This window comes from Barbus barbus (genome assembly GCF_936440315.1).
Source record: "Barbus barbus genome assembly, chromosome: 43".
NCBI classification, from domain to species: Eukaryota; Metazoa; Chordata; class Actinopteri; order Cypriniformes; family Cyprinidae; genus Barbus; species Barbus barbus.
The window spans coordinates 11,174,167-11,190,758 of NC_136721.1; the positions used below are offsets into that span (position 1 = coordinate 11,174,167).

The window sequence follows — 16,592 nt, forward strand, 5'->3', positions numbered from 1 at the left end:
TAAGCATCATTTATTGAACTTCACAAGAAGAAAATACAAATATCATGGCACTAAAGCCAGTTTGCAAATTAAAAAAACGTTAGGATTAAGATCCCTCTGACTTTGACAACTACATAAACCACAATGAAAGTTGCCCATTCAGACCTAGAAAAAAAAGTTCAATGATACTCAAACATCCCTGAATCACTGAGTATTTCAGTTCTTGATAACCTACAATCATAGATTATCTACAACTAATGCTCCACTTTTAAAAAAAAAAAAGCACCTCTAAATTAGAGATGAAGCTTTATGTCATTGGAAGATCATGAAAAAGTCAGAAAATCAATACACAATTGTAAAAGTGTTCAGTTCTAGATTTGAATGAGATTTGAGGTTAAAGCCTTGTTGAAGATTAGAGGAATGAATAAACTGATTTCGAAAAATGTTAATTATAGACAGGAACATGATTTAAGTAATGTTTGGAGTGACTGAATAGGCTTACCTTTAACAAACACTCAAAAAAAAGGACAAATTCATAGCAGACTGTCCCTAGGTTAAACTGAAAAAGATTAGTTACTTCCTGCTTATGAACATACAAAATCATGCTCAGTTCTGACCCTAAAAAAAAACCCCTACAACAGCCAAAAGTCTAGATTTGGCAGGAAAACAGATGAACCCTTTTCTAAGAGTGAAAACTGAAATCAGTGTTGCAGTGGGATCTATGATCTAGTGAGGTTAAAATTGTGGAAGTAGGCATAAAGTTGAGGTGGATGTGAGCTGGACGCATTGGTTACTCACCTACAAGACCATTGCCCTACTTTTCGTCATCTCTGCACCCTTCTTAAGTACTCAAAGCACAGTTGAAGCGCCTCATCTCACCAACTGGAAGTGCTTCAAAAAGACTAAATGCCAGAGAACAAGCCAAGGCAAATGTCAGCCATTCTTCCCTCGAATTGTTAAAAAAAAACAAAAAAAAAAACTTGGAAATTAATTTCCAGCTCATCTTGAAAGCATACTGCGAAAAAAACAAACCTCATAAGCACTACAACCTTTTATCATGAGAATATGGGGCCAAAAGAGTCAGTATATAAATATTAATGCAGTAAGTAGAAAAGCTTTTTTTGTTTGTTTAAATACCAAACAATGAGCATTTTGGGAAGCTGAAAGAGGTGATTATATTGCTCCAGGCCGTTAAAAAAAAAATTCCCCCTCAATAGGCACTGATCCAACCACATAGCAGAAAACAAGTGCCATCCCCACTGTGTTGACTGTATTGTCAGTATAAACTGATGTGGACATGAGCTGAGCTTCTCTAAGCAACTGTGCTAGAATCATGCAGCAGCCCCTCACTGCAGAACACAAGATCCATGGGGAGTGGCTGGATCCACATCTAGGGGGTGGAGACAGGTAGGTTTAGGTATATGTAAGATGGGAGGAGTTGGATCTGAATCCAACTACGCCCCCTGGATCTTGTTTTGCAGTGAGGACCATCTCGAACCATGGGGAAGTGTATAATCGAGGTGCAGGCGTGGTTGGGGGCAAATGGCTTTACCTTAGTGGGGAGCACATCCGAGGCATTGTGGGGCGCTAATTCTCTTCCCCCGTCATGCTCAACTTGGCGTCCTGAAGCCTGGGAGCCATTACAGCTGTAGTCAGCGAAAAGGGAAAATGTGGCTGGAACAGCAGTAATAATAACAAGAAACATGTACTATTTATAATAATACAAAACAGATCAAATAATTTACTGTGTAGAATAATTTGTGTGGAGCTCTGGTGTGCTGCAAAAAGCTACACCGCCACCATCTTTCCATCTACATTCTATCACACATCAAATTGAGAACATTAACACTACAGTGGATGTTTGCCTGTGAGGTTTAAGTAAAGAGATGAAGTCGAATGTAGATTGGTGAAATTATGGGTTACATGTGCTAAGTGAGATTTGTGTGTGTACCCCACCATATTTCTTTGGAATGAAAGACTGAAGACTGCCTGAGGGGCATTCTAGGAAAAGAGGACATAACATGATTAAACAAACCATTCTCTTGATCATACCTTACAATTTCAATCATTACACACTAGATACATGGACTTTAACCTGGACGAATTATTCACACACTTTCAGTTTATAATGTCATAACATGAATGTTTAATTGAATTGCCTAAAATGCTCATGAACTGGGACAACACATTTTTTTCCTTAAGAACAAAAAATACAATTGTATGAAGCACTTCACGTGTTTTTCACTCTTAGAACCAATTGCTCTAACTAGCTGTGTCAGGCCTGAACAGGTTTTACACTTCCCATCCCTAAATAACTAAGTGTTTCCACCCCAAAGCCCCTGAAATCAATTCACATGACTCTAAGGATAAAGAGACTATGATAAATGTAAATGTGAACAAAATAAATGGTCAGAGGAACATAATAGTAATTGCATGGGGCTACTTTCAGAAAGAAAAAAAGAACGTAAAAACCTCACTCTCTTTTAAGGTCTTTTGAGGGGTTTCCAGACGTACTTATATGAGTCAATACTCCCAAGTATTCTGTCCATGTAAGAGAGGGATGCAAAGCCAGAGATGGCAGTTGTTTGCACTTTAAATCCTGAAAAACATGCATAATCGCTACTGGCAGGCTATAGAACCAGTTCTGTTTGCTATTTAGCAAGAACGACATCTCAAACTCATTCAGAGTCAGTAGAAGTATCCAAATGGAAAACATTTAGTACAACGTAAGCTTCTCGAGTGACAAACAAGTGTGTCCCTTTTGAAATGAATCTATTCTTACCCTCTCTTTTTTAACAGATGATTTTAATGTTTTAATGTTGTCAAACTGGGCAGGTATAACCATCTGCACTTGTGAGGCAGTGGTTAGAGCATTTATTAAGTACAGGTTTGTGGATTTGTTTGGTACTGATTCAACCTTTATACGCCCAAACGCCCTCCCTCACTCAAATAGGAATATACGAAGGTTTTTGATTGTGGTGCTCATGTGTAAGCTATGGGTTCAGTTAACATTGTGTTCTCACTCTCTCACACACACAGACTTCACGCAGGTCCTCAGTACATTCTAGTTAAACTATGCTGTCTTCCTAGTCGCTGTGAAATTTAACATCAATCTAGGCCAAATATAATATATTCACAACAATTTAGATTAAGATATTTGGCTGAGACTTGCTCCTTTGTTGAACCATGAATTTAATAAAACTGTACCTGATCTGAAATACTTTGTTTTACAAAAGTCTGTACACAAAAAAAGGTTTATTTTCACAAGGCACAGTCATTTGACTTCAGAGAATGTTTGACCGACACAATGGTCGAACAGTATTTTATCTATAAAAGTGAGAGCTGATGTAATTCTGAGCACTTCGGGGAAAGAAAAAACCCAAAAAAAACTTAAACCGAGAGGAGCTCAGAATCAAAACTTTCATGGCCTTGTAAACGTCTACATTCTGTACATAATGAGATATTTAACATTATGTGGGGGAAAGATAACTGCGATACTACAATACCCGGGTTTGATGTAGCAGTAATAATTCAATTTATCCCTTTCCTCCCTTTCTTTTGTCATGTAGGACCAAAACTGACACACGCACACATTTTCACAACCAAACACACGTGCACACACTCGTGAGGTTGTGGGGGCTATCGATATGGGGACTCAGATGTGTGTTGCTGAGGGTAATCAGGACGGCGTAGGAGGGGCTCCTTGTGTGTTGAAGTTGGCTCATACACTCTTGGTGAAGCAGTTGTGCCAGGGGCGGCCATCTGTTGCACATCCATTGGGCCTGGAGGCATCATGGGCATCTGAGGGGGTGGTGGTGGTGGATAGCTGTACTGGTACTGCTGATATTGCTGGTACTGCTGGTATTGTTGGTACTGCTGGTACTGTTGGTACTGTTGGTAGTACTCAGCATAGCACCTGGTATGGAGAAAGAGTTTAGATGCGTTTTATTGACAACGATACATATATAAAATAACTGTACATATAAAATAAACTATTAGATTATTTTATTTTCTACTTTGTGTGTGTGTGTATATATATATATATATATATATATATATATATAAAAAAAAATCTCTCAAAGCCATATAATTTAAACATATATAAACTTATTTAAATGATATGGCTTTAGATATACACATACACAGTAGGAAGATAAAATATTAAAATTGTTTTAATATTGTGTGTGTGTAATATATATACATATACACACACAATGATATTAAAACTATTTTTAACGTTGTATATAATGGTTTCTATTTATATAGCTTTTTAGGATAAATTAAAAAAATATTGTACAACCATCTTACTAGAGATTATTTATGTTGCAAAATATTTAGAATGCCTTCACCTTGCAATTGGGTCTCCATTTTTGACTGCGGGTAGTTCTGGACCTCCAGGAGGTGTTGGGAGCAGGGCCCGTCGTTTAGGTCGTGTCTGGGAGAACGGCTGGTGAACTGGATCAGGCAGTAATGGGGCCGAACGCCGTATCGGACTTCGGTCTCGGTCAGATTTGGTCACTGCCTGCTGTTCAGCCAGCACTTGTTGTCCCTGCTCAAAGAATCGGGCCCGAGCGGCTTCAAAGACAGCTTGGGGGTCACGCTCTGTGCCTCCCATGGTCCCATAAGATGGATTGGCACCGTACGAAGAGGAATTTGCTCCATAGGCAGAGTTAACAGCGGCAGTGCCCGGCGGGGCCTCTCCTTCGGTGGGGTAGCCGCCCGCAGCTTGGCTTCTGTTCAGCACCTGGTATGCGACAGAACTGTAGACTTGACTCGCCAGGGCACCGTAGACCGCAGCACTGACAGGTTTGCCATCAAACCTGGAAGTGGTCAAGTCTTTCAGAGCTGCAAACGTTGGGTCAGTGCTCGCAGTGTTGTAGAAAGAGTTGTGGACACTCTGCTGCACCTGAAGGGGAAGTCCAGCAGCGGCGGCGGCAGCTGCAGCCAAGACAGCAGCCTGACCCTGGTGGTGCTCCATTGAAGGCCTGTTAATCGGGCATTCTCCTGCAAAGTGGCCATGTGCACCGCAGCTGGCACACGGGACCTTGTTTGTGGTCGGCTGAACTTTTGAGAGCTCCACTGCAAGTGGACGCCCCATAAACGAGGTCCCGTGAAGACCCTCAATGGCTTGTTCTGCATCCTCTTTGCGCTCCATGTGCACAAAGGCGTAGCCTGTAAATGAGGAGGGCTTTGCTGCAAGAGAACACGTCATAAAATTATATAAAGGCAAAAAATATGTGCTGATACAAAGCAGGTGCATTGTACACATACTTACTCTTTACTTTATCACAATCGAGAACTTTGCCGTAAGCCGAGAAGAGATCATACAGGTCTTCAACTGAACAGGAAGCGCACAGATTCCCCACAAATACTTTGGTGGAATTGAGAGGCCTCCCTTTGGATTCCTCAACTACAAGGTTCCGGCCACGGTACTCTCGACCATTCAGATCACGGATGGCACGGTCAGCAGCCCCTTCTCCCTGCAGATGGACAAAGGCAAACTGCCTCAGTACAGTTATGTGCACCACTTCTCCATGAGGGGCAAAAAGTGCTATTAGGTCATCTTGTGTGGTTTCCAAATCCAGATTCCCAACAAAGAGCTTCACTGCGCTGCTGTCGTCCATTGCACCCCAGAATACCTAAAAATAGGGAACAAGCCTTATTTCTTTTTTTTTTGGCGGCAAGACCTAATTCGTTCTAAAACTAAATGGGTCTGAAATTCAAGGCGGACTTATCAAACATGACTTGAATTGGTTGAGCTTAATAAGGAGCACTGAGGCACCGCAATTCGAATTACACGCCTCTTTAACAGACAGTTTTGTTAAATTTAATGGGGCTGTTCAAACACGTAGTTTTTATGTAAACAAGTGTTAGAAACAGGCGTGTTTAAACCTCGCTCTCGCGTATGACACTGCGCTTTAAAAACGCAACGCTTAAAATTAAATGCTTTCTTAAACACAAAAAAAGCGTTCTGTGTGAATACCCACATAATACACTTCGTCGCCACACTCGTAATAAGGAAAAAAAAAGAAAGTCTCCGATCATTATAGTTATTTAAAAAACCCATTGCTAGCCCGCCAATTGCGGTGACGCGCTGATAATCTGCGCTGCGCCGTCGTTTCTAGAAAGCGCTGAGCTCACCGAGTTTAGCTAAATGACAACTGGCGGTGATTTACACGCATACTATTAGCCAGCTGACTTTGAAACATCTTCTTCGAAACTTTCGCACCTGTCAGCCCCATAAGACGCACTATTTGTGTTCATATAAGCCTCGATGGCACTACAATAGCATAATTAGCACACGCGTAGTTTGCTAGCCACGCGCTAGCGTGTTAGCAGCATAAACAAGGAAATACAAAAAATGATGGCCGATCTCACTCACTATTAAAACAATACAGGGAATGGGTCAAACAGATTACGAGCAAATACTAATGAACTGATTCGAAATACTAAAATGTCAAACAGACAAACGTGTTTTGTCCACCCTCTTACCTAACGCGGTGGAGAGACTTCATATCCGTTTCCCGACTGTTTGACGGTGTACTTCTGGTTTAGTCCGTGTGAGTACAAATACTAGATGGAAGGATCCGGATGCTATCATTGCTAGAAAGTAGGCCTATACTTCATACGGAAAGTTCACAATTTCGTAGGGAAGAATGTTGTTTTTAAAATACACCCAGAGAGACATAATATGTGATTTAATAAGAGTTAAGGATTCAGGTGGAATATAATTTCGTGACATTTGATAGAATATGGACATAATGTGGAATCAAAAAAGTGCACAAAATTACATTTTTGAAAAAAAAAAAAATATATATATATACATATATTCCTCATTATATTTGTGTAGCCTATATTGTTTGTGTCAATACAACAACGCATGCGCGTAACCAGGTACGAAACAACTTGTGATGTATGAGAACTCTCCCCTGGAAAACACACGTGTGGGAGACGAAACATGGATCGTGTGAGTCACAGTTTCAGACAGACACCTGTAGGCATCTTTTCAAGCGTGCGGAAAGGGAAATAACAAGCAACATTCACCTCTAATTATATATTTCCTGGACTTTCCACATTTCCAAAATAATTTTTTATGGATCTGACAATTTGGGAAAAATCACGGTGTAATTTGTTCGTTTTGAATAACAGCGACTGATAAACAGAGGTAAGCGACTCTTCTGCTTTATAGCTTTTAAGTAGAGTCGTGTTTGGTTAAGACTATATGTTTTAGTGCCATGTGGCTTTACATTACAGTAAAATATTAACCGCTCAGTCACGAGTAAGATGCAGATTTTTGGATTTTTTTAAATAATGAAGATTGTGTTTAATAATGACTTTTAACAGATGCTGCGTTATTAAACAAATAACAAGAGACACGTGACAACTCGCATTGTCAAGATTTATATCTATTATACTCTCTCTCTAGACCTTCTAATGTTATTAATTAACTACTATGTTATTGACTACTAATTATTAGTATTATTCGTGAATTATATTATTCTGGCCATACCGTTTTCTAGCGTTTTAAGTCTAGAATATGACTGCATTTTTAAATAAAAGTACCATGCTGTGCCATTTTTTCAATAAAAAAAGAAATATCCACTGTATATACGTTTAGTTCTGTAATACTCTTACAGCTCCTGAAAATATCTTGCTTAGGCAACAATTTAAAAAAACCTCAGCCTGCATTAGAGATAATAGCAGCTCCTTCCCAGTGCATACTTAAAGGCTTCTTTCTCACCAGTCTGGACTTGCTCTGCTCATGCCGAGACTCCAGTAAATGAGCCAGCAGTTATTTCAGAGCTCAGATGGACTGCACTGGAGTTTAGACCCAGTAGTTTTCCATTTACCCCATATTCACCATTGGAATGGTCAGCTTTGTTCTGTTTTGTTCAGCAATTTGGTCAGCCGTGCTTGCTGTTTAAATGCGCTGCATAAAACAAACTTGAAACTAAATAAGAATGTTCAAGGTGCTGAAATGTGTAAAAAAATATTTTTTATTATTATATTCTTATTATTTCTTATAAAAACAGTGAAGAAATTTTATTTTAAATTTTAATATTTGAAAGACCTTTGTGCACCAAAAAGTAGTGCACCAATTCAGAAATCCATTGTGATGATGTGAGAAAATATATTTATTTGAAATATCCCACGTTTAGATTTTTTATGAAAAGGCCAATTTTGTTCAGGTAAACATGTTTATAATTTTTTTTTAAAAAGTTGATTTTTGCAAAAAAAAATAATAATAATAATAATTTAAATTACTAAATAGTTTGTGTACACTTGTATATTTAAGATGCAAATATTTTGTATACACCAATAAATATGTATTTTTAAAGATTTCTCCTTTTTTATCATTTTTATTTATATATATAATATGATAAACTATTATTAAAGACATGTCTCGGGATTAAATCTAAATAAAGCTACTCATGAATCTACAACATTCAGGGGGATTTTTTTTCAAGGAACCAAATAATCCCTGGAGAGGAAAATTTTAATATAGCACTTTATTAATATAGTTTTTACACTTAAAGGGATATTTCACCCAAAAAGGAAAATTAGCCTGTGTTTTACTCACCCTCAAAGCATCCTAGGTGTATATGACTTTCTTCTTTCAGAGTTATATGAAAAATTGTCCTGGCCCCTCCAAGCGTTATAAAGGGGATAAGCGGGTGCTTTTTGTCAACGGTTTGTCAACTTTTTGTAAGAAAAATATCCATATTTCAAACGTAATAATAATGAATGATAAAATATGGATATTTTTCTTACAAAACGCATGGATTCGCTACAGGAGGCCTTTATTCACCCCCCGGAGCCATGTGAGGCACGTTTTATTATGGATGCGTGCACTTTATTTCACGTCTTCTGGACCACTGACAAAAAGCAACCGCTTATCCCCATTGTATCGCTTGGAGGGGCCAGGAAAATTTTTAATATAACTCCAATTGGATTCCTCTGAAAGAAGAAAGTCATATACACCTAGGATACCTCGAGGGTGAGTACATCACAGGCTAATTTTAAATTTTGGGGGAAATAAACCTTTAAGTACATATGTAAATTGTTTTTTTTTTTGCAAACATAATTCTCAGTTGAGCCTAGTTAGGAGCATGGAGGAGAAGTTTTGGGGAAAAGTATCTGGCCTTTCCTAAATTTTAACAGTGGAGGCGTATGTGTCCGTGGGTAGGAATGCTCAGTGGAATATGTAAGCCTCTGTTGCTATAGCAGCCTTTGGCTCTTGCCAAAAAGTATTCCATACTGGCCCACACAGAGTCAACCTGCTACCCAACCTCACTCAACTAGTGAACAAGTTACTTTAGTGTTAGCTTTAGAGATTAGAGTGTTCATTATATAAGATGCACCAGTGAAGTTTTGAAACAATCATGCACTTTCACTTTTTTTATTTTCATTATTATTATTCTTAACGGAATAAGACAGATTCTCGTCATGATAAAACGCCTTTATTACACACTTCTTGAATTTAATACTAATTTCATTTCCTCTTCACTTTCCGTAAAGTTTGGTATAAATGACGCTTCTGTTGTGTTGTCTTTAAGAACAATGCAAGTGTTTTTTTGAATGGTCTGTGTGAATGCAGAACAAAAACAGAAGAGAAGTGCTATTAGTCAGACTGTGACACATGGTTCTCACATGGCCAGGAGAAAGACAGAGTCAGCGACGGAGTTTCCCTCAGCCACTGAAGAGCAATGGTTGGAAGGAATAAGTAGGCACATGATTGTGTTGAAAATAGCCATTCTAGGACAAAACAGTGACAAAATGTTAGAGAAAAACAGAGATGTGTACATGAATAATTTACTGTAAGACAGAGGTCTCAGTCACTGACTTAAAGACATCCTCTTGAACTGGTCAGAACTTCCTTTTTTCATCAAGTGCCAGCGCGAACATCCACAAAGAAGAGAAACAGAGATTGGTTGCCAAAGAAGTTGAAATCTCGCTGTCGTTCTGAAGATGCAGGGTGACCCTGTATATGACTATCCTGAAGCTCGGCCCGTGGGGGAGAGACGGACATGTCCACAGAGAGGATCCCTGAGGAGCATCAGTGTACTGGACCGGCTCTTGTTGACGCACCCTGTGTGGCTCCAGCTCTCCATTAACTCGGCTACAGCTCTTCACATCCTGAGGCGTGAGCCCCCTGGGGTGAGTAGCACACCCGTACCACCATCTGTTTTAAAAACAGACAGTTGCAGCAAACTTTAACAGCATTTTTGGAAACTTTTGTTACCTTGCAGACCTTCCTGGTGCGTAAGTCCAGTACATCGCAGAAAAAAATGTTGTGCGTCCGGCTGGCAGACGACAGCATGCCATCCTTCTTCAAACAGGTCGTCATCCGAGAAGACGACTCAGGTGAGTTTGAAAGGTACCAGTTTTATATAGGAATATATTAAGCTTGATATCTTAAGTCAAGTGTAAACAAGCAATACATCCTGAAGAAAAACAAAATCTATGTTAAATATGTTACATAAAGATTAGTATCGGTCATACTGTATTATTCTGCTTTTTATTTTCAGTTTAATTTTTTTTTGTCGACTTATGTAAGCAAACCATTTCACTTTTATCAACAGCCTTCTCTTTGGAAAGCTCTGCTATTAGTTTCCCAGACCTGTGCAGACTCATTGCCTTCTACTGTGTTAGTCGGTATGGACTAGTATTTAATATTTTGTATCTACAACAACAGCATGGCACTCCTCAAATATGACATTTCTATTCCATGATTTGCATTTATCTGTAGGGATGTTCTTCCTTTCACTCTGGAGCTGCCTGAAGCAATTGCCAAGGCGTCTTCACACAAACAGTTGGAGTCAATCTCTCATATGGGCGTGGGTAGGTACAAGATTCAGAGTCTGTTGAAATTAATTGCAGGTTTGAAAGAAGCTGTTCTGTAAGGCATGTTAGATCACTGCTTCTTGTATACTGTCTCTTTGTATTGTACAAAAAAGGCTAAATTGTCAAAAAATAAAAAAAGTACCAGTATGGTACAAATGTTTGGCCAGTATGGTTGGTTTTTTTTTATATGAAAGGAATTTAATATTTTTTTTTTAGCAAGGAAACATTAAACTGATCAAAAATGACAGTAAAGACATTTGGTCACACTTTTATTTTAAGGTCCAGTTCTCGCCATTTACAAACTATCAACTATAAATTTTGCCTCAATAAATCCCTAACATGCTGCTTATTAATAGTAAGTGCAGTAGTTGTTAAATTGAGGTATTGGGTAGGATTAGAGATGTAGAATATGTTCATGTAGAATAAATGCTGTATAATACTAATCAACAGCCAATGTTAATAATAGGCATGCTAATAAGCAACTAGTAAATTGTGAGAATTGGTCCATATACTAAAGTGTGACATTTATAATGTTATGAAACATTTCTATTTTAAATCAATGCTGTTCTTTTGAACATTATATTCATCAAAGATAAAAAAAAAATGTAATATGGTTCTTTTTGACACTGATCATTAGAAACGTTTCTTGAGCATGTTAGAATGATTTCTGTAAGGTCATGTGACACTGAAGACTGGAGAGATATATCACACTCATTTTCATTTTTCACTCATATATCACACTTTACACATTTTTAACTGTCAAAATCAATAAAAAAAGTACAGTGTTATATTTGTGTGTGTTTTACACTTAATGTTTACTTTAAATATAGAAGATAAACCTAAAGTAAAATAGAGGAAGTGCAGTATCCAGTATTGGTCAATATAATTCCAATAACTGATATAATTACAAAATTCTAAAATCAGCCAATAACAGATACGCTCAGGTTATACTGTTATTTTAGAATTTGTAAATGTCAGCTAATATGTATCATAAAATATGTTTCTCCTGATCTTGATGCTCTTCTGTATTCAACAGAGTTCTGGAGTTCCCACTTAAATGTCCGGGGTCCTCGCAATGAACCTCCTGCCACTGACAAACTCTTGCCTCCAATTCCAAGCCCACAAGACTGTTTAACGCCCATCAACCCAAACCCCACCCCGTTCCAGGAGCTTTGTACAATCCAAACACGGAGTCCCTGCGAGCTAGATTACGGGGGAGGCAAAGGTTTATGTTTTGTCAACCCTCTTTTCCTACAAGACTACCCAGGTCGCAACGCCATGCGCAGGCGTCATCATTTCAAAACCAGCATCAAGGTTCGTGTCTCCACTGAAAATTCCAGCCCCTTGTTGCCCCCTGTCCTCCCACCACCTCCACCGCCATTACTGGCTAAAGCCAAATGCAAAGCCAGATTGAAAGCTGCAAAGCAGATGACCCCTCCTGTTGCAGTTCAGGCCAGTGAGGAAGCTATCAAAAAGACTGTGGAGGAAGCCACAGACTACATGCAACCTTGTGTATCATCACAGAAGAAATCCAAGGTCACCTCTACGCTTTCTCCCACCACTGAAGAAGATGACTATCAGATGCCTAAAGCTCTTCAGAAGGTACAGAACCTATTTCTTGGGAGATTTTAGTTTAATTTCTGAGTTTTTAATAACTACCTCTTTGTGTTTTTAGGCCCAACCAAAAATCCTGGAGCAGAAAAGGCAGGAAGAAGATGAGGAGGAAGATGACGAAGGACTTGTGCTGGAACAGCGACATGCTCCGTCTCTCAGTGAGCTGGACAGCAGCAGTTCCCTTAGCAGCCTCGACGAGACAGAGGAGAGTCCTGAACGTCCTCCCCTCGTACGAGGCACTAGCAACCCCGTCATGCCACCTCCCAGGAAGTCCATGTCTGCTCTGCGCAAAATGAGCGCTGCCTTCATATCCTTTTTCGCCCCAGAGAAGCGAGTGGCGCGGATGGTGGAGGACCTGTCTCGAGACCGTCGCATGGCGTTTGGTGCTCTGGTTCAGGACTTCCTGAGGCAGCAGAGAGAGGCGCTGAAGCCCCATTGCTTGACCTCTGCTGTACAGCTGCTGCAGGACTTGCGTCTCTTCATCAATCAGGCCAAAGCTTTCCTTCTGGAATGTGGAGAGCTGGAACCTCCAATAGAAACTCTTTTGACTGAGAATGAGAAAGGTATTTAAGTCGGTGTGATTTTTATCTAATAATGTTGTTGGTATTATCTACCCACTTATATGGTGAAATACCACCATATTTTCCTGTGTGCAGACCAAGCACTGGAGAAGGCCATGTTCCGCTGTGTGCTGAAGCCTCTGAAGCCTCAGATTGATGCAGCTCTTCGGACCCTGCACAAACAAGATGGTTCCTTCCAAAGAATGATGGACAGCTTGCAAAGAGTCAAAGGAGCCTCACCACAGAAGCTATTTGGGGTTCAGGTGGGCGTTCCTGATGCCCAGGGCATTGAGAAAATTAAGCACAAGCTGACTCTAATGCAGCGAGCGTACTCGCCCATTGACAAAGTGCTGCTGCTCTTGCAGATCTGCAAACTCATTTACAAAGCCATGAAAAATAAATCAGGTAAGGAGTTCTGGAATAACATTTGTTAATTGTATGTGTAGATTTATTTTCGCACATATGCTACCATTCAAAAGTTTGGGGTCAGTAAGATTTTTTTAAATTATTTTATGCTCTTGTCAAAAGTACAGTAAAACAGTAAAATGTTGTGTAATATTATTACCATTTAAAATGACTGTTTTCTGTTAGAATATATTTTAAAATGTAATTCATTCCTGTGATGCACTGCTGAATTTTCAGCCGCCATTACTCTTCAATCTTCAGTGTCACATAATCCTTCAGAAATCACTCTGAATCATGCTGATTTGGTGCTTAAGAAACATTTCTTATTTTCAATGTTGAAAAGGGTTGTGCTGCTTTATATTTTTGGGGAATCAGTGATGCATTTTTCAAGATTTTTTTATACAAGTTCAAAAGAAAAGCATTTATTTGAAATATAAATATTTGTAATGGCATAAATGCCGTTAATGTCACTTTCGATCAGTTTAATGCATCCTTGCTAAATAAAAGTATTGTTTAAAAAAATCTTTCTCGTCCTTAACTTCTAAATGGTAGTATATATGTGTAGGTGTAACCAGTAGGGATGCACAATATACTGGTATCATATTGATAACTGGCTGATTTAACATACTGGTCGATATTGGATATTGAATTGTACATTCTCATTTCCCAGTTTTTTATATATTTAGATTACCTTAGCCATCATCTAATGTTTATCTATATTCTTAAAAACAGGGCAGGAATTCGGTGCAGATGACTTCCTCCCTGCTCTCTCATATGTGATGGTGCTGTGCAATATGCCAGAGATCTCTCTGGAGGTGGAGTATATGATGGAGCTTTTGGAAAGCTCTTGGCTTACAGGAGAAGGTATGGACACAAACAGCTCCATGTACTCTGCTGTCAGATTTACTTAGGAATTTTACATACCTAACTTTTATATTTTTTACATTTGGTAAACTTTGAGTGTGAGTGTTATCCTCTTAACCAAACTCCAGTTTTCATTCTGTAGAGCCTGTAATAATTGTCATTTTATTATTAATTCTCTTGAAGGGGGTTACTATCTGACAAGTGTCTATGCCAGTCTGAGTCTGATTCAGAGTCAGCCGGAGGATGTGCCACCAAATGGCCTTACAAACCAGGCCAGAGAGTCTCTGAAAGAATGGAGCCGGCGTCGGAGCAACGAAAGTCAGAAAGACAACAATTTGCACCAGGTCAGATTGAACACATCTACTCTCTGAATTTGTGCAAGTATAGTCCAAAAAAAAAAAATGTTTTGTTTCTATGCTACAGAGGTTTATAAAGGTGCTGTTTCAAGATGGCGACAGTAGCTTGGTAAAAACTCTGATGTGGAAGACTGCGCTTAATGGTGAGGCTATGGCTCAGCTCTGTGCTGTGAAGTTTGGAGTGGACCGGCCGGAGGATTACAGCCTGTACTGGAGGAGAGACGGGGTGTTAATGTCTCTCCCACCTAACGCTCAGATTCAAGATCTGCAGAGCATGGCCGTGAGTGGGGTTCCTCTTATTTACCAGGCGTCCAGTCAGGATGAAAGGTCCCAGAAGCTGAACAGAGGGAGCGCGGTGGATCTGACAGAGGCGGCTTCATAATATGGGACTTTTTCAGATGTCACACATTTTTGAAATAATAGTATCCTCATAATGGAGCTCAGTAACCATCTGAGGTGTTTCCCACTGAATCCATTTAATGTTGACTATAAGATTAGATTACACCTCTAATAAATAAAGGCTGTGTTTTGGCATCATGGAAACTTTCCATTACACAATATGTTCTTCATAGTAAAAAGGTTCTTAAGTTTATGAAAATGTTGTTTACACCCTAAGAATTTTTTTTTTTTTAGGAATTGTTCACCAAAAGGTTCTTTGTGGAACCAATAATTATTTTATGGCATTGCTGCAAGCCCCCCTTTTGGAAACTTTATTTTTAAGTTTGTAGATTTTGTAAGATGCTAAATCAGCCTGTTTGGTGTCCATTGCTGGTAATTATTGATTGTGTTTAACTGGTGTTGATATTTCATTTGCTTGTGTTATATTATGTTTAATATTCTTATAGTTTGGTTGTTAATGGCTGGATTCATTACTCCAACTCTCAGTTCTGATTTTTCTTTTTAGTCTTTTCTAATGTAAAATGTATGAGTAATTAACCAATTATGGAAATATCTAATTTATGAGATGGGCAGTATTGAGATATTGGATTTTGTCTTGTTGTTTATCTTGTATTATGATAATATTTACATGAAAGGCATTGCACAAATGTTTTGGTATTTTGAAAGTAAAAGACAATAAAACACCTTCAGAAACAATCGGTTTTATTTGGTAGGGGCTTTGGTTATTTGGTTTTCGCCATCCACACTGAACACTGACACCATATTTTGAGAAAGCAAAATTCCTTTAAACCAGTGAAGAATTTATATTCGAGAACAAATGCTAAGATTTCTTCTATACAACACTGAATCAGCTGATGAACTCTAGACTAGATATGATACAAGTGGCACAGAGTATGTTTCCATTTTAAAGTAAGTTGAGAAAGTGTGTTACGTGTTCCGATTACATAAGTTCCACCCTCACACAGCAAGTTCACTCTTGTGAGCGCTTCCACATGCCTGTGTGGGAAGTGTGGGCTGCGGTCTGATTTCAAGTAGCAACAGAAATTTCTAATTAAAACTCTAATCAGAGTTGCCTTTGTTTAGAAGTGAATAGATAAAATAGAAAGATGATCAGTAGGAAAGGTGAAGTACTGGGTGTTACATCTGTGTGCGTGTGTGTCTGTGTGTGTGTGTCTGTGTCTGTGTGTGTGTGTGTTTGTGTGTGTCTGTGTCTGTGTCTGTGTCTGTGTGTGTGTGTGGTTCTTCCTTCCTCCTACGTGTGAAAGGTTTTATAATCATTACCAGTCACTTCCTTGTGCACTATGCAGCCTTTTGTTCATTTCTGAAAGTTGCTGTGGCTCAGTGTGGTCTAATACTTGTCTGAGAGGATGTGTCCCACAGCACTGTGTCCTCTTAGCACCAGCAGGACGAGTCCATGCAGGTCATTTCCAGCAGCTTGGCCTCTACCTTCTCGGCATCGTCTGAGAAGCGTTCGACGAAGGACTGGATGAGCCCTGCAGCGCCACCTTCATACTCAACCAGCTCCACAGCGTCATCTACAACACAAACAGCAGCACTTTATGAACTTGTG

The 16,592-nt window shown here is 39.2% G+C and overlaps 3 protein-coding genes across 8 annotated transcripts in view; 1 reads left to right on the forward strand and 2 right to left on the reverse strand.

The window, feature by feature from the left end:
* Positions 1-7,735, reverse strand: LOC306862734 (uncharacterized protein). Of its 4 annotated transcripts, XM_079405678.1 has the most exons (5): positions 7,721-7,735; positions 5,255-5,618; positions 4,329-5,172; positions 3,707-3,895; positions 1-1,980 (listed from the first exon to the last, which is right to left on the reverse strand). In XM_079405678.1, exons 2-5 carry the CDS (start codon positions 5,601-5,603, stop codon positions 1,908-1,910), a joined length of 1,455 nt encoding a protein of 484 aa, XP_079261804.1. In that variant the 5' UTR covers positions 5,604-5,618; positions 7,721-7,735; the 3' UTR covers positions 1-1,907. The 4 variants fall into 4 exon arrangements, with proteins under 4 accessions (XP_079261804.1, XP_079261803.1, XP_079261801.1 ...); XM_079405677.1 differs by having other exon boundaries at positions 3-3,895; XM_079405675.1 differs by lacking the exon at positions 7,721-7,735 and adding an exon at positions 6,472-6,534 and having other exon boundaries at positions 3-3,895.
* On the forward strand, positions 6,918-15,712 carry rin1a (Ras and Rab interactor 1a). Of its 2 annotated transcripts, none has more exons than XM_079405663.1 (11): positions 6,918-7,144; positions 9,949-10,137; positions 10,230-10,344; positions 10,563-10,635; positions 10,730-10,821; positions 11,861-12,426; positions 12,500-13,001; positions 13,095-13,403; positions 14,136-14,267; positions 14,451-14,611; positions 14,691-15,712. In XM_079405663.1, exons 2-11 carry the CDS (start codon positions 9,949-9,951, stop codon positions 15,003-15,005), a joined length of 2,454 nt encoding a protein of 817 aa, XP_079261789.1. In that variant the 5' UTR covers positions 6,918-7,144; the 3' UTR covers positions 15,006-15,712. The 2 variants fall into 2 exon arrangements, with proteins under 2 accessions (XP_079261789.1, XP_079261790.1); XM_079405664.1 differs by having other exon boundaries at positions 6,920-7,144; positions 9,851-10,137.
* The window catches only part of LOC306862732 (dipeptidyl peptidase 3-like), a 12,194-nt gene continuing 11,305 nt past the window's right edge, over positions 15,704-16,592 (reverse strand). Inside the window, exon 18 of one of the 2 annotated variants that reach the window (XM_079405666.1) lies at positions 15,704-16,557. In XM_079405666.1, coding sequence (XP_079261792.1) covers positions 16,415-16,557 — 143 coding nt within the window. In that variant the 3' untranslated portion in view covers positions 15,704-16,414. The remainder of the gene's footprint in view (positions 16,558-16,592) is intronic. The other variant, XM_079405667.1, reaches the window with a different exon arrangement.